The sequence below is a fragment of the Scophthalmus maximus genome, chromosome 19 (assembly GCF_022379125.1).
Source record: "Scophthalmus maximus strain ysfricsl-2021 chromosome 19, ASM2237912v1, whole genome shotgun sequence".
Lineage (NCBI taxonomy): Eukaryota > Metazoa > Chordata > Actinopteri > Pleuronectiformes > Scophthalmidae > Scophthalmus > Scophthalmus maximus.
In genome coordinates this window covers 18390867-18414459 of record NC_061533.1, presented here as the reverse complement: position 1 = coordinate 18414459, position 23593 = coordinate 18390867, and the positions used below count along the sequence as shown (strand labels likewise).

The window sequence follows — 23593 nt, the reverse complement described above, 5'->3', positions numbered from 1 at the left end:
ATAATTATCTTTGGCTTCATCACTTTGTGTGTCCCCTTTCTTATTACGCGCAGTACATACAATATTACTGATTAGTGCTTTAATTTAAAGTTTTCATCGCTTCAGAGGCCATACACTAAATTTCAATTATGACCATTTATTGGAATAAAGGTAGATTTCTCCTAGAGAGATATCTCAAATGAAACCATGACCACCTGCACAGCTACGCCGATTCCACCCGAAGTGCAAGTAAAAAAAAAATAATTCAGTGAAAATTGTTTTTGTAAATTGGGTGCACTAGTCCTTTAAGTAATAATTGTCAATTACAATCGTGGCATTAACTTAATGCAATTCTGTTCAAAAAAAATTCAAATCAGGATGGCAGTCTTCAGTGCCCAACATGCAAAACCATCTATGGGGAGAAAACAGGCACCCAGCCCCCTGGGAAGATGGAGTACCACGTCATCCCCCACTGCCTGCCCGGCTACCAGGACTCCAAAACCATCCGAATCGTCTACGACATTCCTGCCGGGATCCAGGTCAGAAGTGTCCCCCTTCTCTAAATCTACCATGCTGCCCTTGTGGCCTGATCCAGCGTCTCTTCTCTCTAAATCTGTGCCCTTTCTACAAGCGCTGCTTATCCGCTTAAGTTTGACGGAGTTTATTCCTGCCGGGAGGTGAGGTGTTGGGGCTTTGTGAGTCACTGAGGAAACGGCATTCTGAGGGATAAACTGTGGTTCTGGGCAAATGGCATCCATCCATCCATCCATCCATCCATTTTCTATACCGCATTTCAAATGAACAGAAGCAGAAAGATACAGAAAAGGCAGCAGCTACTTGCATGCAACACATTTTACACTTCACTAGAAACAATAGAAAGGAGCTTTGAAAGATGCTCTCTAAATTATGATATTTAAGGGTATGATTGCATATTTACAGTAGCATATCCCTTGAATGATTTTTCCAAAGGCCATTGCCAGCGACGTGAGCAATAAGGTTCGTTCCCTGTGGTTGCTGTTGACATTTCATAGACAATTAAGTCTTAATTGGAAGAGAAGGTGTTTGAAAGGTTTTCTGTTGTTCTCAACATTCTATCTAGACCAATGAGCACCCCAACCCTGGGAAGAAGTTCAGTGCGAGAGGGTTCCCTCGACACTGCTACCTCCCTGACAACGAGCGAGGCAGGAAGGTGAGCTCTGACCGAAATCCGTCCAGAAAAACAGCAACAGAGAGGAAGCGTTTCCATTCTCTCGCTTTTTTCTCACTGGACCATGATTGTTGGCGTTGTAGCCCTAGGAAATCATATAATTACATGCATTAATGTAACATGATAATGTAGTACTTTACTGGGAGTAGTTGTCAAATGTATCATTGTATTACAATCACAGTTACTCTTATAGGTTTGTCTACCTTGAAAAAAAAGGAATTGTGATTTTGCACAGAATTTTTGTATGCCTTCATTTCAGTAAAATAATTGATAACTCTGATGACTCAACTTCAGTCTGATGTTCACATATTTGTTTTATTGTTTTTACTGTGAACATTTAAGGTGAGCCCCAGTTCTTGGAAGTAGCCTTTATGAGATTAATATTATTGTAAATTATTAAAGTAATTTCTCACCAGATGTGCTTCATACCCACTAGTCCTGCATGTGGTCTGTTCCTTCCTTCTTGTTGAGAGGGATTTTCCTAAGTTAGCCTCCTCTGTCATGTGTGACTCAAGGTCCTGAAGCTGCTGATCATGGCCTGGGACAGGCGCCTCATCTTCACCATTGGCACGTCCAGCACCACGGGCGAGTCGGACACAGTGGTGTGGAACGAGATTCACCACAAGACAGAATTTGGCACCAACCTGACCGGCCACGGCTACCCCGACCCCAACTATCTTGACAACGTCCTGACAGAGCTTTTGGCCCAGGGGGTCGGCGAGGACAACCTGAAGGACTGATGGCCAGCTGCGCTGGTACAAAGGAACACAAAGCCCACCATCCCACGGAGAAGGGGGACACTGTATGATGGGCCAACATGCAGCCGACGACTCTTTACTCCCCACAAACAAAAAATACCCAACAGAAACGGTGGCACGATGGAGCAACGGATGCACAATAAATGACATGCCCATGATCAATGTTTAGATTTGAATAAGCAACGATTTCCCCAGTGCTGTCTCTTGATCCATGCCCTGAGCATGTTGCGTTCATGCCAGATTTTCTCAGAGGATTTGAAAAATGTAAAGAAAAGGTGAATTCTCTGAGTTCTCTGATGTTGGCTACGGGTTAGTGGTATTTAAGCCCTTTTAGATTCAAACTAAAACTGTTTCTCTGCACTTGGAGTAAATGATGAGGGGCCACGACTATAGAAAAGGCATATCTGTAAATGCTGAACTCCAGAATGCATGGCCCAGATTAACACTGCATAATGAATGTGCGATTATCTGTTAGGGCGAGGTTGTCAGTGGATCAGTTGTTGCTTGATATTGTGACGATACATTTAAGAGAATTTCAGCTTTACAAATTAATTTCAACTGAATTGATTATCTTCTTCGTACTCTTACTTCTTATTCTTATAATTAGTTATTGACCTGTAACAAGTGGTTATTCTTGGTTTTGTGATTTGTAGAAGAGGATCTTGACTCTGGTGATGTCATTTAAGGTTGCACTGCTTTATCTGACCTGTTCAGGTTCTGACACCACAGGTCAGTTGCTCTGCGACATGGATGTGTGGTGTGTGGCGCATGAAGTGGATTCCAGCGAGATAAAGGCTGTGAAGTGTTAAGTGTTTGGTAATAATTGTATGTCGTACGGTTAACCTTGCGGACGGCCTATGAGAGCAGACATGAAATAGATGAAACAAGCATCTTAGCATTCAGTTTGATGCTTGTTACGAGGTGTTGTCGATTGTGAGGTTGTGGAGCGGGATTTGCTGTGCTCCATGGTGGAACTCATTTGTTTTGTTGACACGCCTGACGATGCTGACCTCCGTGAATATAAAGCCCGCGTTTTTTTTTTCTTCTCCCTGTTGGAGCAAACCCAGGGCGTTGGCAGGATCCATTATGCTGTCCATACATAAGGGGTGAGCGCGCGATTGCGTGCTCTGAGGCATTAACACGCTGGCTTCAAGTCCCTAAGGAGAAAAGCAACTCACAGATGGTGAGCCCCCCCCCCCCCCCATCCTTTACAAACACCCAACAGTGTTCCCTTGGAGATCCATCTTGGGCAGCACTCCTGCTCGCCTGCAATCTACAAGTCTCTCGTGGGCTTGTTTGCTGCTCGACAGTGCGCTGGGGCTTAGCTGCTTGTTAAGCGAGCAGTGAAACATCTCATTCCCAGCATGAGCTCACTCAAGAGTTGTTTGGGCCGATCCTGATGCTATGGCCTCGTCCTCAACTCTCCTCCTCCACAACAGCAGAGCACATCATTCCAGCAACCATGCAAATGTTGCTCTAGTCAGTAGTTGGTTGGGAACTACCCCCCCCCCCCACCCACCGCGATTTATTTTGCCCGTGAGCTATAAGACTTTTTGAAGGTCCTTGGCGGAGATCTTGTGATGTTTCGTTGCGCTGAGATAAAAGATAAGCCAGTGCTGCATAAATCTCCATAAATATATCTGATCAATTTTAATGAGCAGGGAGTGTTTATGTAAGGTTTATCGTGTGGGCACCCAGCTGTGGGCTTAATTTTGGAGCGAATCACAGTCTTCCATAGCACTTTGAGGCAACAGTTTTGTTTAATCAGTTGTTTGATTTTTAGGGGAATGTCTTGAATTGCAACTAAATCTGACTTTTTTTTTGAAGTTGATGTTTATAAACTGGCTTGCAATGCTTTGAAAAATATATATGATATACATTTGCAGATGTTATATACCTTTAAATTCAAGCTCATTTTGAGTCAATGGTGTAAGTTTAATTTATTTTTATACTCTTCTATATAGAAAATATAAAGACTGGCCCACTTATCTATACACAGGCACACATTAACATGAATACATAAAATCTGGCAAATATGCCAGGATGTCAGGGACTGTTGTAATATGTATGACATGTTATAGACGTCTTATATTACAAGTAGTCTTAGCGTATGCTGCTGTCGTTACCTTAATGTAGAATCTTTGTAGTAAGTTCCCTGTGGAATTCCAATAAATTCAGTAAATGTTTCTTTATTATTGGTCGGGGAGCTTTAGCAGCATGACAATGGCTGCCCCGCCCCAAATGGGCCATTTGTTTTTTTTTCTACTTGCCCAGAACAGGAGTATGGATGCAGTCTGCGATTTTTGTTCAGTCTGAAGATGAAAACAACCTGGGTTAAATATCAGCTGCAAATATTCCGAGTTTGTTTTAGCTAACTGAAGCAAAAGATTGGTGGGATTCAGCCCAGAAATACCCTGAAAAAAACCTTTATTTTGTTTAAAGCTTGCTATGTCTTACATTGTGCTATGTCTTACACACACGTGTGTGTGTGTGTGTGTGTGTGTGCGTGTCTCATTCACTTACATTCCACCGCTGTACAGTTGTGCATGTTTATTCAAACAGCAAGTGTACTGATGCCTGAATGAACGATAATGTTGCTTCATAACCGCTGGATGTCTTAATAAGCAACTTTTTGGTTACAAGTCTGACATATTAATTTAAAAGCTGATGATACAGCGTGTTTACACTGCCCCCGAGTGGCCAGGTTTTAAATATTTACGTTTTCATTGGCTATTACACTATTTTTTTTGTTGTTGTTGTTTTTTTGTTTTATCCAGCGTATTTTATCTCAAATTCAAACTTTCTGGTCCCTAAACAAGCTGAAACAAACCACTAAGAGTATTTTTGTAAGTGTGATTTTGACCCAGGTGGTGAGAACAGCGATTGTTTTGGCCTGTTCCATTTCAAGTTTTCTCCCTCACCCTTTTGGCACCCTTTATAAAATGGGACAGCAAGAGTGAATGCTTCCAATCTATCAGGGATTTTGTTTTCCATGTTGACTGAAGTTTCATTAACTAGAGAAGTCCAAATGTTTCCTTCTTGACTTTTCATTTCCATGTGTCGGTCTTGCAGTGAGAACGACGCAGGCCCTTTAGACTTTTCAGGTGTGTACAGACTTATATGGGAACGATGACTAAAACGTGGTTTGGCATTCGTCTGATAAAGGAAGAGAGAGATGGTGTTTATGCAATTTACTATTTCTAAGATCTAATACATGATTTATGTGTAGCAGGAAGGCTGATCTGTGGTTAAAATGACAGCGGGTGTTTTCTTTATAGGGGTGCCTAACTCCCAGTTTATAAACGACTGGATTGCGATCTGATGATGTTCACATGCTATGTATTAGAAAACAGATATTTTTGATGTCTTTTTTTGAATGATGAGTGTCTCTAAAAGAACTATTACATTACATTGCTGTATTCCTCTTATTAAGATTCATTCCATGCTATTTTTTCCTTTTGATTAAGAAGTGGGATGAAGGATTAAATCCCTTTGTACCAACACATGAAGTATTTACAGTTGTACTCTCTGAAAAACTCTCCACTGAAAACTGTACTTCTTTCTCTAAAGGATACCTTAACATTTTTGTGTGGATATACTGTACGTTTGGATCTGTCTGTCTGTGTGTGAATGTGTGCGCCAAGCGTACATCTTGTAGGCAAAGCTTCGGTTCATGTCCTTTACAGATACAGCAATGTTCTCCTGGAGGTGCATGTTAACCAAACTGTGAGCAAGTGTATTGACAACGCATAGCTTTTTGTGTATGAACACATCATAGCTTCTTTAGAAATGAAAGGTCTTCTGGTGATTTAGCACTGTGGTTTTGCATCTTACTCCAGTTAGTCAGAAATGTTGTTTTTCCTTCGATCAGCTTTGATTCACGCAGATGGGGACGAGACGGCGTTTGGCCGCTCGCCCTCACTCTTTTCGACGACGGGTGAAACATCTGAATGTTTCCGCATTTTAAGTGCCCACTTCGATTGACATTTTCAAATCATTGTCTTTGTGGTTTGATTTCTCTTGAGCGGTTTCTACATGTTGCTTTTAAAAATGGTTCACCAAGAGAATCGGAGATAAACTGAAAGTAAGATATAGAGACACATTTATGAAACTATAAAGGGCTTCTTAATCTATCGGTCTTTATTGAATTGTGATGACCTTGTTGCATGTTTGTGTGTTTCTTGTGGAAAAAAATAAATGTGCCCTTCGCAGGGGTCGTTTGTTTGACCTCTTGTCGTGTTGGCCCTTTCTGTTTTTGGGTTGTTGTTGTTTTTTTATCCTCCTGTGGCATGTCGTCCTTCATTTAGCTCCAGCGTTTCCTTCCCTGTGCTCCGGACCTCGTTTTGGAGCTGTGGAGTGAGGCCGGAACCACTCTCACAGGCGGTAAATTTGCTTAATGGTCATTGTTGTCACCGGTTTCTGTATGTTGGTGCTGTGGTTGGTACATACTAAAGCAGACCGCTCACTGAGGCCCACTTCCACCCTGCACTGACGCAGCAGGGCAAGGGGTCAGTCTCCTCTCCTCTGAGTTCTGGTACCTAACCCCCCTCCTGCCCTGCCTCCTCTCACCACTCACCTCTCCTGCCTAATGAGTGTGCTGCATCACTGCAGGTAGGTATGCACTCATTATCATTTGAATGAGGCTGGGAGGAGGAACAGCTGCAAACATTGTTTATGTGGCATAATTTAACATAAGATTCTCAGTCCGGTCGGATTGTAATGTCCGTGGTTATGGGGGTTTGGTTAAATTATTCACTTGAACAAAAGGGTGGTGTGGTAACCATGGCACTGTGAGGCTGCTCTGGGATCTGTCAAGACACGTAATGTATTTTCCTGTAATATGAGTGAATGTCATTGCCTGCGCTGACTACACTTCAAAACTAACCAAGAGAGGAATGCAAAGAAGACGCATTAATTACATACTTGGTTTCAATAATTTCTGCACTTAATACAACACAGGTTATCTAGTATGGAAAACACAAATAGTGCATTTATTTTGCAGGGAGATATTTTTTGTTTTTGTTTTCAGGGCACAAATTTGACAATAGCCTTCGTTAGCTGAGATAAGAGTTTACTGAATAATACAATAGTCGTGTTAAGTTCACAGTAACAATCCACATGGAGCCGACCATCATGGCGTATTTGCAAAATAAAATACAGGCAGTGTTTTTCTTTTATCTTGTCGTAATAAAAGCCCTCAATCAGCAAATATAAAGTTCACAAACAACACTTTCATTTTGAAAAGACTGAAGTGGCAGATCAATAAAACAAATTTTGGGAAACGGCAAATACCCGAACTCTTTGGAAATAACCATATCAGTGTAACTACCACCAGTACGGCCGTGTCTGGTATGTGTACTATAGCTTTACATCTAAGGTAGGAGAAATGTTTACTCCACACTCCGCTTTACCAGAATTCAATCTTTACAGCTCCAGATTAAGGGTGACATGCTGAGGGTATCAGAGGGATCACGGGCCTGATCTCCATTACACTCAGGGAAAGATACTGAACACTATACTCAAACGGCTTTGCGACATGCTTGTGTTTTGTGTGTCTCACAGATAAAGACAAACTGTGATGTTTAAAAATGTCATTGTCTAAAAACAATTTTGGCATCTTGAACATATCCTGACATTTGTGAGCCAAATGTAGTGGCACCAAAATCTCAAGAAAATGTAAACTTATCAAATGGGAGTATAATAATAATAAGAATAATAAGAATAAATTTCATTTATAGAGCACTTTTCATTGCTAAAAGCAATCTCAAAGTGTATGTCACGCAAGTGTTACTCCTGTTGTCTCAGTAATATGGATTATTGGTTCTATATATGTATGGACATTATATTGTTAACAGGTAAATATTACCCATATGGCTTAAGGAATGGCTGCATCGAGTGTTTTTTAAATATGCAAATTACATCAGAACAAAACATTTGGGTTGACTGGCCATAGCACCAAACAAGAGCACAGCTTTCGTATAAAGGGACCAAAGCAGCAAAACAAATAATATTCATTTCTCTCATTGAACAGGCAGCTATTGTCACATGTGCGCCAGCATTTCATAAACTTATGGTGGCATGACCTACAATGTTAGTATCACTGCTACATCACGACCACACCGATAAATTGCCTCAAGAAATTACAAATCATTGATAAAGCAATTTCAAATCACCTTACATCCAGGAACTGTAGATTACATTATAACATGCTTTTTGCATAAAAATGTGTGAACCCCCCAGGTCCTGTAAAGTTTCTCAAAATATAAAAGCGTCTTTTCACATTTCACAACAAATGGATGCAAGCCATGCAGCAGATTGGTTGTTATTTACATTAAAAAAAATGTCAAGTCCCAATATCAAGACCATGCTTCAAAAGCATTCAAGTATCATAATCTCTCCCCAGCGCGGTTGAAGTCAGTGGCACTCAGAGAATACTAAACAAGTTTTTTGTGCTCTCTCCAGCGAGGACTGGACTAAAGGCTGGAAGAGACCACATATTGTCCTTGACAATCAAGAGGCTCTATATCTGATGCCCAATAGTTTTGGTATATTACGAGTCTAGGGATTGAGAATGACGCTGGTGTCTTCCTGCTCTTCTCTGCACTGGAAGGTGGTGTGAGCCTGCTCCAAATCCTCGATGACCGCCAGCAGGCGAACAGCGATGCTCTGACCTGGCTTCAGAAGCTGAACGACGCATTCTGCACCGTCTATGAGACAGAGTGTGTGTACAGTGTCATTGAAAACAAAAATATGTCATATGTGATATTGATGACGCAGGGGCATCCTTGTACCTTGGTAGAAAATGTACATTTTAGATATGGCAGCTGCAGCCTCACCTGGGCGAATGTCGGAGCAGATCTTTTCTTTGTTGCTCAACGTCTGATCTGCGTCTGGCATCTCCACATATTTTTTCCTGCAGTTAAATTCAGAGACATTCATCTTAATATGAATATATCATATCCAAAAGTTGCTTTGTCTTCAAACACTCGTAGTTCAACATTTGATTGTAACGTCAAGAAGCATGAGCGGTAGCAGCAGAGCAGTGTATCATAGACCTCTAGTGTCCAGTAAATGTACTACACGCGGACGGAGGACGTCTCTGCTGACCTCAGTTTTTCTTTGCCCTGGAGAAGCTGCTTGTAAATGGTCTGAGTCTCGACGTCGGGATCCAGCGGGTCACTCCAGTCCCCCAGAGTCACGGCTGAGTGGGTTCTACTGCAGCCTGTAACTGAGAACCAGCCTTTTATTGAACAGTGGTGCTCTGCATGATAATGACACCTCGACGGACGTCTCGCAGTGCTATGAGGTCGTACATTTTGGTTATGAAAAGCCCCAGTGGCAATCAAACCAAGAATTCTGGCATTACTTCAGTGAATGCACATCATATACACAATGGCATATAAATGAATCTGTTGACCAGGACTGTGAAAACCCCCAAAAGACATGTATAAGATGCAGCTTTCAGACAAAGACTAAATGTAATTGGTCAGAGAAAAATCACATTATGATTCTCAGAGCCGCTTCTCCATGAAAGCAACAAAGACAAAGTTGCTACAAATTGAGGGTTTAGTCATTAAATATAGATCAGCTCATTCATTCTTTAAAGTCAGCTCCAAGTTAGTGGACCAAGAGTGATGGAGGAGTGAAGATGATAACACTCTGTTACTGTTAATAAATACAGCTAATTTACGATAAATCCTTTCGAGGGCTTCTTCAATTCTATAGTAAATCTTTCATATACAGCATTCCCACAAACAGCGCTGTAATAGCTGGTTATATAGTTACATCACACCTCAAGTCCTCACAGAGAGATTTCAAAGTTTTGTGCAGCATTGGTATATTAATTAAAACCAGGATTACCTGCACGGTCGCTCTGCAGGCAGCAGGTCCACTTGCCACTGCGATGAGCCCCCGGGTGGAAGGAGGGCAGCATGCGCTCATTGTAGATGCTGACTTTCCTGATCGCTGACAGCCACTGGTTCAGCTCATTCACATTCTATTCAAACAAACACAAAACAAAAAACACCATGACGCAAGTGTTTAGTGTTCCCTTAAAGTCATACTGAAATCAAAGCAGGGGGAAATATCTCAATTACATTAAATATTATTACAATTATTTTACTTTTTCAAGTACAAAAACAACTATCATCACAATTTTTATTTGATCATAGCTCTAATCAAAGAGCATAGCAAACTGTCACCAAAATAATGACTGGAATAAAAAAAAAATTCTCTGCCAAAATAAAAAATAAAGATTTTTGGGGCTAACTGAAAAGGGTCATGAACTTCTTTGATGAATGGCAGCTGTCAGTGCCAAATGCACCTTGCACTGGATGTACATGGTGTGCATCTGTCCGTCGGTGTCCTGGGTGATGACCTGCATTACTTGCTGCTGCTGAAAGGCATTTTCATCCACCCTCTCCACGGCACACACACACTGGATGGGGATTGAGGAGCGCACCTGCAACATATTCAGCCACAGACGTCAGCGACAATTAACACGAGTACAAGTACGCATCATTACAGGCTGGTAATGATGGGTCTTTGCTTTGGCCTCATGTTTCGACTAAAACTGGGCACACACTCTGCGATTTTAGAAATGCTGTTGTTAAGCGCCAACTCAAACTGTCCGAGTAAATCGTCTGCGATGTGAAAGCCAAAGCTCAGGATTGATGTGCTCACACTGTACGGTCCGACCGCCGGCCACGTCTTGACTGCTCACACTGTGCGTGTGAAATGCCCATCGGCTCCTGCGGAAAGCTCCTCTGAGGCAGAGAAGTTTGTGTTCAACCATAGAAGAAGAACCCTGACAAGACCGAAACGTGCGTAATCTGTGTGCCGAAACCTTAAAAAAGAGGCCAAAAAAAAAGAGGAGCCGGTGTTCATGCACGCACTATATGTCCAATTAACATAATTGATTATATTACAATCAATAACCGTTCAGCAGCGAAGGGACCCTCCATACTAGTGATACGCTCCAACACACTGACTATTTATCATATTCATACTATTTATTTCTTATCCTCGAAGCCAATCGTGGCTCTGCTTCAACTGTGCGAGAGGCTGAAGTCGGCTGGCCCAAATTTCTGACATGTCAGAAATTTATCGGAATGTACGCGGCCAGTCGGGAGCAATTAATCGCTGCTCGCTCCCCCCTGTAACCTGCACGGCAAACGACGCACGACTCTAAAAAGAGCCGTACGACTCAGAAATCGGAGCAAAAAAGGGCCTTAAATCGCACAGAGTATGCCCGGCTTAAGGTTTAAAGGAAATAAAAGTCGCGTACAAATTGGATCAGAGAGCAAATTAATGGCAGGGTGTCTGATACTGAAATATTTTGCACACATTAGGGTAGGGGGCACGGTGCGAGGAAAGGAGGAAGTGGAGATGAGATCAGAATGGCAAGCAAAGGCCACTTTAAAGTGTAAATCAGCCACTTCCAATGGGAGCTTGCTTCACCGAGAGTGGCGTGCGCCAACATGGAGGAAAGGGGGTCAGGACATTGTCTTCAAAATCTGATTTGCAATGTTAGCATGAATATCCACAGCCTTCAATTAACCCTCGCCTTTATCCCGGTCGCACAAAGCAGAGACTGGCTCAAAGAGAGACCCTTTTACAGGGCTAGAGGGTCCGCTCCCCTCCCCGTCTCCCCCTCTCTCCATCTCAGTCTCAGTCTCTGGCTGGTGAATGAGAGGAGATCATTATCACAAGGCAAGGCACCACATGGTAACAACACAACTGATGTTCTCACAAGGAGATCAACTCAATTACATTAAAGCAAGCTGGGGATGACTAGAATGTTTCCTCTTTTTATGAAAAGTTGATAAACTGAGCCCTAACCAGCTTCTAATAATGCATTAGTCACTTTTACACGACCTTGATTGAAGTTTACTCATCTATTTTTGGCCTGTATATGTAACAAAGAAATAAATAAGCATATGTCATGTAATTAAATAGTAAACAATTAAACAAACTACTGTAAAAACAGTGGCTAGGTGTCAAATAGCTAATAAAGTAGACAAAATACAACACATTATGCCTACTGGTTCAGTACCAACCTGCCAATCAGGGGTCTTGGCATAGGACAGCGTCTCACTCGTCAACCAGAAGTAGCGTTTCTTGAAGGCAAAGCGCGACAACAGTTGGGGTCCCTCTGTCTTGTGTTTGTGGAGGTATCCCTCTTTCACTGTGACAGAGGGCATGAATACGGCCCTCTGAGGCACCTCGGACACTGCGGGGAGAACAGGGAGTTGTGTTGTACATGTAATGTTCATCTGCACAGACACAAGGTGGTGCTGTGACAATAAGCAAACAGGCAACTTTGAAATTGTTTAACTACAGCGCACGTCTTTATTTCCAGCACTTTGTCTGCCCTCCTTCCATCAGCACACGAAGGACGGCTTCAAAGAAGGCAATCGCGAGCATCCACCTCTGTCCACCAAAATCCACCTGACGAGCAGTAAATGTCAGGCTGGCCTTTAAGAGGAGACAGTGGGTGTGATGTGCAGAAGGAGGCTGACACATGATATGTCAGAGGGGGAAGATGTTTCACAACATGAGCCTCGCTGACACATGAAGAAAGCAAGAAAGCAGCCGACACATGTTGGGTAACCAGTGTGGCGTGTACAAGCGCCTGTAGCTTCTCACTCCAGCTCCCCGCCAGCTCATTAACCGTGTCATCTAATTGTTAGGCTTCCAGCTAGTGATGAATATTTCACCAAGGGGACCACCGTATTGTTTCGCCTCATACTTTTATCAGCTGGAAGCTGCTGGCAGCTGGCTTGCGGCTGATTGGCAACATTTAATTAATCAACGGCATGACCTCTGACCTTTTCCCTTCACTGTTATCCAGCCTTACCTATGTCATGATCTATGTCGATTAACTTGTCTAGGAGGTCTTTCACAGAGGCCACACTGCGAAGGATGATGGGGTGAAGAGGCGCCATCCACTGCTCCTTGCCATGACCCAGCTGAAGGCCCAGGTTCCCGACACTTTGCAACGCCTGGCGAGCACAAACACACAGTGTCCACTCAACAGTCGCGTCTTTAGCACATCAAATCTTCAGCAACAGACTGAGTGAGTGCATATGTCAAAGTCAGAGATCAGAAGGGTTTCTTTGGCCAAGCATGCTGTGAGGCCCTTTGTCCGACCCACACCTGGCCTGGGGCGAGGAGGAAGTCCCTCTCTGATGCTCGGCTTTGAACCGCAGTCTGGTCGCAGCGCATGCAAAGGTAAAAATAGCTTGTTCCCCTTCCTCTGTAGAGGACCCATGGCAACTGGGGTTCAGCACCACGGACAGCAGCCAACAACATTTCACTTCTTTCTTTTAATATGTGACCCCCCGCCCCCCCCGTTTTAAAGTTGTAAAGGTTGTATATTTCAGTGACTGTTGCTCATCACGTCCATTCAGAAGCATGGTTAGCTGTTAGTAGGAACATAGCAGAGGCCTTTCTTGCCAGTAGTCAATGATTTTGTTTGGGTGTCCTTCTTTTGCAGTTTGATCTTTTTCTGGTTGAGACAAGGGATTCTTCCAAGTTTTTGCAAACACAGTTCATGAAACCCACTGATTACATAGTGTACGTCATGATCCACTGCGAGGTGTGTTGTGTCTGATATCTGGTTGTCATATATTTGCTTCCGCCGGTAGTTAACATTTTATGTTGTATTGCCGCTTCCAATTTATTTGTTTTACACAAGCAAATTAAACTTGTAGCCTCTTTGTAGCTTCTTTCTACATTAAAGTGTGACGCCTGAACAAGAACTAATTATTCATAGCAGTGTGTATGTCTATGTTGTGCATCGCACCTTGGCCAGTAGTAACAGTGTTCTGCTTGTACGTGTGTCAGCGTGCTGGTCTCTCAGCTGGAACAGTTTCGGCGTCAGGATTGCAGGAGCAAAGAAACGCAGGAAGAAGAATCCACTGATGGCCAGATACTTCACATCCTGTGAAAATGAGTTGAATTTGACCAGAAAGTTGATGAATCTGAGGACTGTCTCTCAATATAAAAGTGGTCGCTGAATATTTAACATACAAATAGGATGTTAAAACGATTAAATGACAAAATATGCAAGACAGGCAATTATCTCCAGCATTTATCCTCAAAGTGTTTTGCTTTACTCCAGACTGACCTCGTTCGCAGGTTCAGCAAATTGCTCCTCTACTCTCTTATGCAGCTGTTTGAAGGCCACTCTCATGACCGGAGGACACTGATCGACTGAGCCCACAATAGATTCAATGATGCTGGTCAAGTAGCTCTGCAGCATCTCCACACTGCTGTCCCGTACCTCCGCCTCGGACACTGCACCCTTAAATGAAATTCGTCTTTGGAGGAAAAAAAAAAAGATATTGTAAGTCCCTAATGTCAGAAATCTGTTGAGTATACACAATTCTAAGATACTGTATCACTGTGTCATTTATAGTGTAAAGGTTTGATTGAATTGTTTAAGGACCATAATCAATTAAGCACACTGATGAAATATACCGACAACTTATAATGCCTCTTATAATGTAATTGAATGTTAGAGCCTTTAGAGCATGCTAACTATGGGAGGCTGTGGCCCTCGAGGTGGAGCGGGTCGATCACTAACCAGAGGGTATGTGGTTCATCCCCGGCCTCTCTGGACCTCATGCCGAAGTGTCCTTGGGCAAGACTCTGAACCATAAATAGCCCCTGATGCACTTTTTATGCTACAGTTTCTAAATGTGTAAACCTGCATAGTACAAAGATGAACCGCATAAGATTCAGGCCATTCTTACACGCTGTTCCTATCACTGTATCTTCATACACTGGCGACACAGTGATAGGAAAAGCGCTGTGTATAGATGCGCTGTATGTATGAATGTCTGTTGGGTGAATGACACTGTAAAGCGTTTTGAGTGGTTGGTAAGACTTGGCAAGCTCTATATGAATACTTTTGCCATTTATTTCACAGATTGGACAGCTGTAAAAAGTTATTGAACTATGGATGTCCGGAGAGCTATGAAAAAAGGGAGTGGGGACAACTAACAAGGTGATGGCAGACAGATCTACTGCACATGTAGAGGACGTTTGCTCCTGGATCTCCCTCCATTTCGGCGATAGAAATCTCAGGGGGCTCAAGGCAGTTGCCAAGCAACAGCACCCCCTCCCTTTTCACATTCCTCTTTTTTTTTTCATTTTCTCACAGTGATGTCTACCTCCCAGGGGCAAATCGTAAAGGAAGTGGGACAGTCGGCTGTGGCAGCATTTCCATTTGACAATTTCAACATAAAGATTTTGAACTACACAGATGAAGATACAACCCATTGTGGCTTAAAGACAAGTGCCTGTGGAACCTATTCTGGACTATTTTAGGTCAGAATATGACCTAAAATGTTGTATTTGTGAGCTCCAGGTCTATTTTACCTTGTGCGATTCAGGTCGATCTTACACGGGTCCAGCTCAATGTATTTCTTCTCATCAAAGATGCGATTAATGATGGGCTTCAGCACCTCATGCAGATACAGCATGCCAACAGCCTGAAAGCAAAACAATACCATATGCTGAAGACATCTTATTTGCATCTATGCTACAGTTTCTAAATGTGTAAATCTGCATGGTACAAAGAGTTAACAAGGCACGTAGTGAGGCAGACAGTGTACATATGATAGCTATAGTGAATGTTCAGAAAGAAAAAGACTGACCAGAAGATTAGAAAAAATGTCCTTGTAACAGTAGAGAGAGAAAAATCCAATACGTACAGCTCCTCATACAATAAAAGAACATATATGTCAACCCACCTTCATGAATTGTTCCATGGCCTTAGAGGCAAGTGAGTTGGAGCGAAACAAAGTGTTAGGATCAGCTGTGAGAGCAAAACAGAAGAGAGAGTGATTAAGTTTATAGTGAATAACAATATAATTGGACCTCAAATACAATGCAATATGCTACATTATGACAGGGAGACAGCAACTTAGTTTTATGATCAGTACCTCTGCACTGTTCTAATATCTCCCAGTGAATGTAATAAAGCAGCTTTCACAGACAACCTCATCAGGGACCTAATCAAGCTAGAAGAAAATCTCTCAGATTGATGCATTGCTTCATGAAATTCATTGGCAGCTATTAATACGGTGTGTGTGTGTGTGTGTGTGTGTGTGTGTGTGTGTGTGTGTGTGTGTGTGTGTGTGTGTGTGTGGATCCTTTGTCTCTTTCCGATGTCAGTTGGGGCGTCTGGCATGGTGCATACAGTACGTGTTTATCAACCAAGAAATGATCAGCTTTAGAAAACACAGACCTCGGTGTGACAAGTGAGGGCGGACTGACCTTGCTGCAACAACATTTGAATCCTTCAAGGTGGCAATAATAAGATATTCATAGCGACAGGGACTGGGTTGTTAGGTAAAATATTTTGGGTTTCAGGCAGAAGGCAAAGTTTGCAATGAAGCCCAGTGGGTGTCGAGTACATTTTCCTTTCCTCACCCCTGTGCCCAACTTTAATGTCTGGCTGCCAACGGCATCTATTCTTGATCAAGCACTTAGCCTTAGGATCATGTGGAGTTGCTATGGAAACTTGGGCACACGAATGCTTATTATCTCAAACTACACCAACAGAACCCAAAGACCAGAGGCACAACTCTCTGCGCATTGTCATGGGAATGTGGTGCGGAGGCAAAAACATGACTAATCCAGACCCCAGAGGACAGTTGGGTGAGTAAATACAGCAATTAGCATTGTTGTAGCACATCTAGTGCTGGTTGGCTTTAAATGCCCACATATAGACCATGACTGCGGCGTTCAGAGACCTTAATGTCATTTCAGAGATAAATGGCAACAGCCCACGAAGGGTCTGTGGTGAGTGGAGCGATTACATCAGACTGGCATGTCCCCAAACTCTGACTAATACAAATAGTGACTAATAGAGATAAATGTAGCTCTTATACACACACAATAAAATAAAACTCTATCAGACTATGCATCAGTAAACTTGATAAATCCAAAGCAGTCTTGAAATTAGTGTCTGTCATTCCTGGCTGTTTTGATGTCCCGACATGTCGTCCCTTTAATCTTACTGGTGTGGTTGACCTCCCGGGTGTTAAGGTAGTCCAGAAAGGGCACCACCAGGCCCTGGCCCAGGTAGATCTTCACCAGGGTCATTGCCACATCTTGTCGGCTTTCAACCGTGGTCACGTCCTCCAGCATGGTCAGAGCACTGCTATCCTCCACCTGGTGACAGGATGACTCAGGTTATGGTCAGAGAAGGTGTGGCGTCGTCGGAAGGCCAACACGGGCTAACTGAGCAAGGTGGACTGTGGGTTTGGTCAAGAAAGAACACGCACACACGGCACTCTCTGGACACAGAACAACATGTATCATGCAGCTGATCAGTACTGAGGAGGTGCCGGGATGCTGACCTCTGTGGGGGAGATGACTGACTCAACCATAAGGTCAATAAGAGGCTGATAGTACACAGATGGCAGGATCCGATCCTCCACCAAGCGCACCTTCAGACGCAGCGCTCCCAGTTTACCGCTGTAACAGAGGAAAATACCAGAGAAGACAGAGATCTTCTGCTCACTATGATCTTATGGTAAGCCCCCATTAAAGGTGTCCTAGAAAAGAAGGGGGAAAGCTTTGTAGACATGGCTGCATTGCTTTCCATGGTTTTGTTTACAAACTGCAATATAATCTTCAGTGTTTTTTGTATGGAGAAAGTGTGTGAAATCCAAAGCTAACTGTAAATAAAAGAGAAGGAATCTGGTTAGATGTAGCGTGTATTTGAATACGATAGATTCAAGTAATCGTGTTTATGTCAATGTTACTGCAAGGCAAACACATCAACAAACTTACAAACAAACTCACTATCATACCAGTCATTTATCAGTGTGGGAATAACATCCCTGAACACAATGGTGTCCTTATGGTGTGTCAAGTGTTCACTCTTCTTTTCCAAACCAATCGTTGTAACAGAGGGAATAGCTTTCGTCATTTGTTCTTTTTTGACAGTTGTGAAGTAGCTCTCTTACCAATCTCTACTCAGCAGCCTCAACCCTCAATGAAAAACCCTCTAACTGTGAGTCATTTTCGAAATTAACCTCTGAGATTCACTTCAGTTTTGAACTACCCTTTCGCAGTTCAATCACCTATTTGGTCTAAAATTATCTCGAGGAACAGATGCTACCAGACACCGAGCTATGCACCTGCGAGTGTTCACTCAAATGCATGAAAGAGAGCATGGAGGGGAGCAAATCTTTTTCTTGGCTGCAATTAAATACACCCCGTGATCGCTTTGAGTCTTGACAGTTTTCCAAAAGCAAAGTGCTTTCCTCAGTTATAATACACAAGCATACAAACACCACATTGTACAAATAAGCACACCCATAATCCTCACCCAGCATCAACCTCATTGTTTCCCAAGGGTAGCAAACGGAACCAGCCCTCTAACAGAGGTGTCTTGTGCAAACAGGCAAAAGGGATTTCAACCTGGGGAAAGTAAACAAGGTTACGATATGGTTCAAGAACAACAACTTACTATGGGATTTTATCACGAGAAATACTGTACTCAAAGAGCGAACATTTTTTTAAACCAACCATGTGTTGAAATCTATAAAATATGCAATATAATTGACATTATAGCATCCACACCTTTCCCAGAAAGTCGTTCTTGCCCACCATGTCCCAGTCCCAGACCTCCACAGTGACATTTCCTTCGTCACTCAGCTCCTCTGGATCCAACTCCAGCTCCAGTGTCTCTGCCCAGTGAGGGAAACGGGTTTTCTTGATAATCTAAATCCCAGCACGTGGGGTGGTGAGAAATTCATGATCAACAGCATGCTTCTTGTCAACTCAGCGCACTCATGTGTATCGTCATGTGAAATAAAATGACAGGCGTCCAGACAATCGGTCAAAGTGGCAGAACATGTACTCGTGGCTCCGCTGAAACCACTACACACTGCACACGCACATAGAGCTCACCGAGGTCTCTGCACTGTGGTTGTTGAAAATAACTCTTGCAAATGGATCAGAGGTTCCGGAGATGTCTCTTGGAGCCAGGTCTCTGGGGGCGTCAACAGACCAAAAGACAACAGAACTGATCAATACACGGAAAACAAACCAAACAAACTCTCACAACTGTCACTGAGGTGCGGCAAAGAAAGAAAAAAACAGCCAAACCACTGCTCTTCACTCTTATTCCTTCAAACTTGATCCACACTCGTCAGAGCACGTTTGAATAACACAGTGTCAAGTTCTGAGTGACATGCTCATTAGTGCCCTGCCTGAGAGCGAGAGATTGTAGCCCGGGACGCACAGATGGGACAGTGAGTGGTGTGATAGTGCCGGTATGACTCGGGGAGAGTGCGGAGGCCTGCGGGGTGGTGGCGTAAAGACTTCAACTCAGAAATAGTTAGTGGCTCTGCCAGGTCTAAGCTACCGAGACATGTCCACTTTCATCATAATATGATGACGATGATAGTAATGATCTGATGGTGAAATGCCTGTTATTAATTTTCTCAGCAGTGGTCAGATTGAAAGCTCACAATTATTTTTTACCTGGCCTCAATGATCTGACATCGCACGCTGATCCTCTCGGTATCTTTCAGCAGCTCCAGACTCAGATGGATCTCTCCCTGGACTTCTTCATCGGGGTCGACCCTGGTCAGGTTCAGCCAGCTATCTAGCCCTGACCACACCACACAGAGATATATTTGTCATTTAAAACGACAATGTTAAATTCTAAAGCATGAAACATGGAAACTACAACCTGTTGAGAAACTGCTGAATTAACTGTTTCAACAGTAATGTCAAGGTAATATAGAGTTAAATGTAATGAAGATGGTTTTAAGAAGAAAACCTAGAAATAACCAATAGCAGGAATGTACTTAGATTTGAAACAATTTGTTGATTAATCTCCTTTTCGAGTGAAAAAAAAGGGAAGAAAAGCGACTCTTACAGCTATTACAACAACAGTTTAAATATTTTTTTAGGATTAGGAGTGCTTGGGTTGGGGGTAAAGACGTCACCTTGAGCTTTAGGAAATAATTACTATACCAGCTGACATGTTATGGTCACATCAAATCAGCAGATTTTTTTTTTTATTATTTAACCTTTATTTTTCCAGGAATATTCCCATTGAGATTCAAAATCTCTTTTGCAGTATAGCCCTTGATGGTCTAAATAATCTGTAAGTTATCTGATATTGTTTATATTTCAGTCATGCAACCATCAGTGGGCTCTGTTTTGCTCTGTGCAATGGTATGTCATGGCCAGACTGTGAGAAGATTCCTGCGAGGGAGTAACTGACTCAGTATCACCCTGTAGCCATAAATCACACAAGGCCATGCCAGGTGGCTTTCAGGAGATGCATTAGTATTCAGCGAACATACCCAGATAAACACTTTGAACAATTTAATAAAACTACAACACCATCATGCCGCAACATGTTTGAAATGCCCTCTGTCTGACCAAGACAGGGCAGATAGTGCTGGAGTTCATGCAGACATAAACCACTGTGACTAGTTTCTTGAACCTGAAAGATTCTGTAAGCGAGTCAGACATCAAATGGTTCGCACCCATTTGAAATGCTTTGGTTGTTCTCCTCCTTTAACAGCACTGTGATTTTCCACACAAACAGATGGTTTATGATGCGCGATGAGAAAAGAACAACCTATGGGTTCATGCAGACAAGCACCAGGAGAGCCGTTCAAATAACAAATTTATCAGTGGGAACTTCTGATTTCACTGCCTCCGAGTTTGAATTAAATAAAACGGTGACTGATAAATGTGAGTAACTCAAATTTAATGTGTGAGAGTACATTAAGAGGCCTTCCCAGAGTCTCGGTCTAAAAAAAAAAAAAAAAAGGCATGTCTCCTCAATCACTGAGACCTTTGGCTCCATGTAAGTTTAACCTCTGAGCTCCGGTCAGACTCCCACCCTGTTCCAGACTGATCCAGATTTGTACCTTTAGCTTGAGATCTGATGGCTTCTTTACTGAGAGTAATCTTTCCGATAACGTCGTCGTGGCTGTAGAAAGAGATGAAAGAAGAGATTATCAGGTAGAAGCTATTGAAAATACAATCAAAGTTGTTTGATCTTGTCAGAGTTACATGAGCTGGATTCAAAGACTGACTGATTAGAGGACTGGTGGTCATGAGAAAGAGGCGGAGGAAAGAAAAAAAACCATTTAATCACTCAATACAGGCGACCATCTGGCTGATGGTTGTTTGTTTATTCAAAGCTCTTTTTTCCCCCAGAACATTTTAAATTGTACATGAGGTTTGAACCCAAATATATTAGTTTGTGAGCCAAGTTAAGCAGACACTGATGGCTCCGAGGATTATAAATCGACTGAAAGGCTACGTCAGTAAAGAGTAATGGTTGAATATGGAATTGTTTCTTTGGAACAGCTTTGAATGACAGTGTTACCCAATGGTGTCCTCGTCCATGACATGAAAGGAGAGCGAATGGAAACCCATCGGGAGGTGCAGTGTATACTCTTCACCCCAGAAAGGATTCAGGTTCTTCCACACCGTGGCAGTCCTGAAGGGAGACGTTTTACATGCTTGATAAACGGACCTTACACAGAAACACATGACATGAACGTATGCAACCACAGACACCAGGGCATTAATAGGAGTCAGAATTCACTGTAAACGTGGCAGCAGTATATGCTCTCCGTTACCAAGTACTTCTTAAGTGTACCTGAGGTAAGATATGTTTTTCAAATAATGTGCAAAAACTATTTTTGTCAGTTTTGTAAGCCTGGTGTTTTCCTAAAACATATAAAGGTTTTGTAAAAGAACAAGTATATATTTCTTCAAGCTGTTCCGATTGGAGCAATATCAGTCATGTATTGTATTGTCGATGTTTCAAAAGATCTCAAAGGATACCTTAAGTTGTTTTTTTTATTACAGCAACCTCATCATGATAACAAATGGAATTAAAGTTCAATCCACAACTGCAGAAGTGTGGACCTTTATGAGCGTGTCCATTATTTACCGCCGCAATCTACCAGCCACATCGTCCGCGGACATCACACTCGAGGATTCACTTGGCCAATAACGCCACAAGCACAAGATAATGAGTGTGACTGGCTCCAGTTAATCATTGTGCGTTATTTTCCCTCCACATGCCAGATGGAACAATAGCCGCTGAATTCACCCCACATAAAGAAATCTGGATCACTGTCAAAGAGCACCACTTGGGAATAATATACTGTGTTGTACAGCATTGCTGCCGCTGACACTCTGTGTTTTTGAAACCAAAACATTTTGGAGGAAGACATAATCTGCACTTTTGCACTCATGTGGAGAAAAACCTCTGAACTTGTGTGTTCTGTCCCCAGTTATGCACTGTTCTCCTTGCCTGCACCGGGAGCTCCCTGCAATAATTGATGCACCCTCTCCATGGTTACCTGAGGGTGCTTTAAAGGCCAGACCAGTATCAGGTTCTCTGTATTGGAGGGGCCACGCTGCGGGCACCACCACCTTGATCACACACACACACACACACACACACACACTCCATCCTGGTCTGCATGTGCAGAGTAGCGGGAGCAGCACAATCCCAAAATGAATCCAATGCATATATAAAACTGTGATGACCGATCATCATTCAGTAGACTGTGGGCAGCAGATGTCCACCAGCTGTAGCTATACATGAAACAAGAGACTGTGACTGAACACAATGTGCAGATCTTCATGTAGAACAGGACAAAACAGAGCAGAACTCACCTCGCCACAACTTCATTGTCAACTTTTACAATGCAGTATGGATCACTGGTTCCGGAGCTTAGAGTGACAAAGAGAAAGAAAGGACATCCAGACAAATGTCATCATGAGGGCAGTTGTCTGATGGTAAACTTAATCTCCTCTTAAATTTGCCAAGTCAATTTGAGCTCATACGCCGGTCTATCCCACTGTCTCTAACTGATTTAAATGAGACAGTGAAGCACAGCAGAAAATGCTATTTCAAATGTAGGCTGTTTTGGGTTTTTTTTTTTACTAATTCATCTGACAAGTAGCTACTAAAATAATTGTTGAGACTATCCTACGGGCTGACACTTGGAGGCACGTGCCATTCAGAAATTACTCACACGTCTTTGGCCGGGAGGTTCCTGCCCTCGACAACTCGGAAATAGAGCGACGTGTTTTTGGCCATTGTGGGTCGAGTGCGCTGTGAAATCCGATTGCTCCTATGTCCCCACGCGCGCTCCTATGCAAACGGCGCTCGTCTCCTCCGCAACTCCTTCATTTCGTGGCACCTGCGGCGCGTGACGGCGTGCAGCCCTCCAGCCGCGCGTCGAGCCCGGTGAGCGGAGCAGGGGAAACGCCGGGGGACATGGTGCGGTGCGGTGTGCTGGTGTGGTGTGGCGGCGGGGCGGCTCGGCTCGGCTACACTGCGCTCTTTAAATGGACGGACCATCCGGACAGGTCCATTCTGAAATAAACATGACGCCAATGCGCTGCATTCACAACAGCACTTCCAAGACCGGCCAGTTCATATCGGACGCCGTTCACCATCTGTTTGGAACCTGACGTTATTGCCCTTTCTATTACACACCCTATTTTGTCATAACCCGTAAACGCAATGGTCACACACACACACACGCACACCTGACAAATGTGTGGTCTCCGGGAGCGTCTGCTCTCTGATACATCGCGCCACCCTGTGGGCATATCGAGCTACTGT

At 43.1% G+C, this 23593-nt stretch overlaps 2 protein-coding genes across 7 annotated transcripts in view; one reads left to right on the top strand and one right to left on the bottom strand.

Moving 5' to 3' along the window:
* Positions 1–6171, top strand: part of dtx1 (deltex 1, E3 ubiquitin ligase) — a 41666-nt gene extending 35495 nt beyond the window's left edge. For all 5 annotated transcript variants that reach the window (XM_047329119.1, XM_035639580.2, XM_035639585.2 and 2 more), the window contains 3 exons: positions 357–518; positions 1079–1168; positions 1702–6171. In XM_047329119.1, coding sequence (XP_047185075.1) covers positions 357–518; positions 1079–1168; positions 1702–1926 — 477 coding nt within the window. In that variant the 3' untranslated portion in view covers positions 1927–6171. The remainder of the gene's footprint in view (positions 1–356; positions 519–1078; positions 1169–1701) is intronic.
* An 827-nt stretch (positions 6172–6998) lies between these two features.
* On the bottom strand, positions 6999–23517 carry LOC118313735 (rasGAP-activating-like protein 1). 2 transcript variants are annotated; one of them, XM_035639477.2, is made up of 21 exons: positions 22998–23517; positions 22636–22692; positions 21329–21442; positions 20865–20926; positions 19456–19585; positions 18880–18961; positions 18550–18690; positions 18296–18387; positions 17319–17436; positions 16977–17130; positions 15705–15769; positions 15331–15443; positions 14075–14267; positions 13751–13888; positions 12803–12947; positions 12003–12175; positions 10268–10405; positions 9805–9940; positions 9052–9172; positions 8781–8857; positions 6999–8651 (listed from the first exon to the last, which is right to left on the bottom strand). In XM_035639477.2, the coding sequence occupies exons 1-21, from the start codon at positions 23060–23062 to the stop codon at positions 8503–8505; spliced, it is 2463 nt and encodes an 820-aa protein (XP_035495370.1). In that variant the 5' UTR covers positions 23063–23517; the 3' UTR covers positions 6999–8502. The 2 variants fall into 2 exon arrangements, with proteins under 2 accessions (XP_035495370.1, XP_047184863.1); XM_047328907.1 differs by having other exon boundaries at positions 9052–9166.
* Positions 23518–23593: the final 76 nt, after the last annotated feature.

Coding starts and splice junctions, on each gene's coding strand:
- LOC118313735 (XM_035639477.2), bottom strand. CDS start 23,062: ATGGCCAAAAACACGTCGCTCTATTTCCGAGTTGTCGAGGGCAGGAAC. Junction 13,889..14,074: donor TTGCTGAACCTGCGAACGAG/GTCAGTCTGGAG, acceptor TCATTTTCACAG/GATGTGAAGTATCTGGCCAT. Junction 12,176..12,802: donor CGACATAGATCATGACATAG/GTAAGGCTGGAT, acceptor TTCTCCCCGCAG/TGTCCGAGGTGCCTCAGAGG.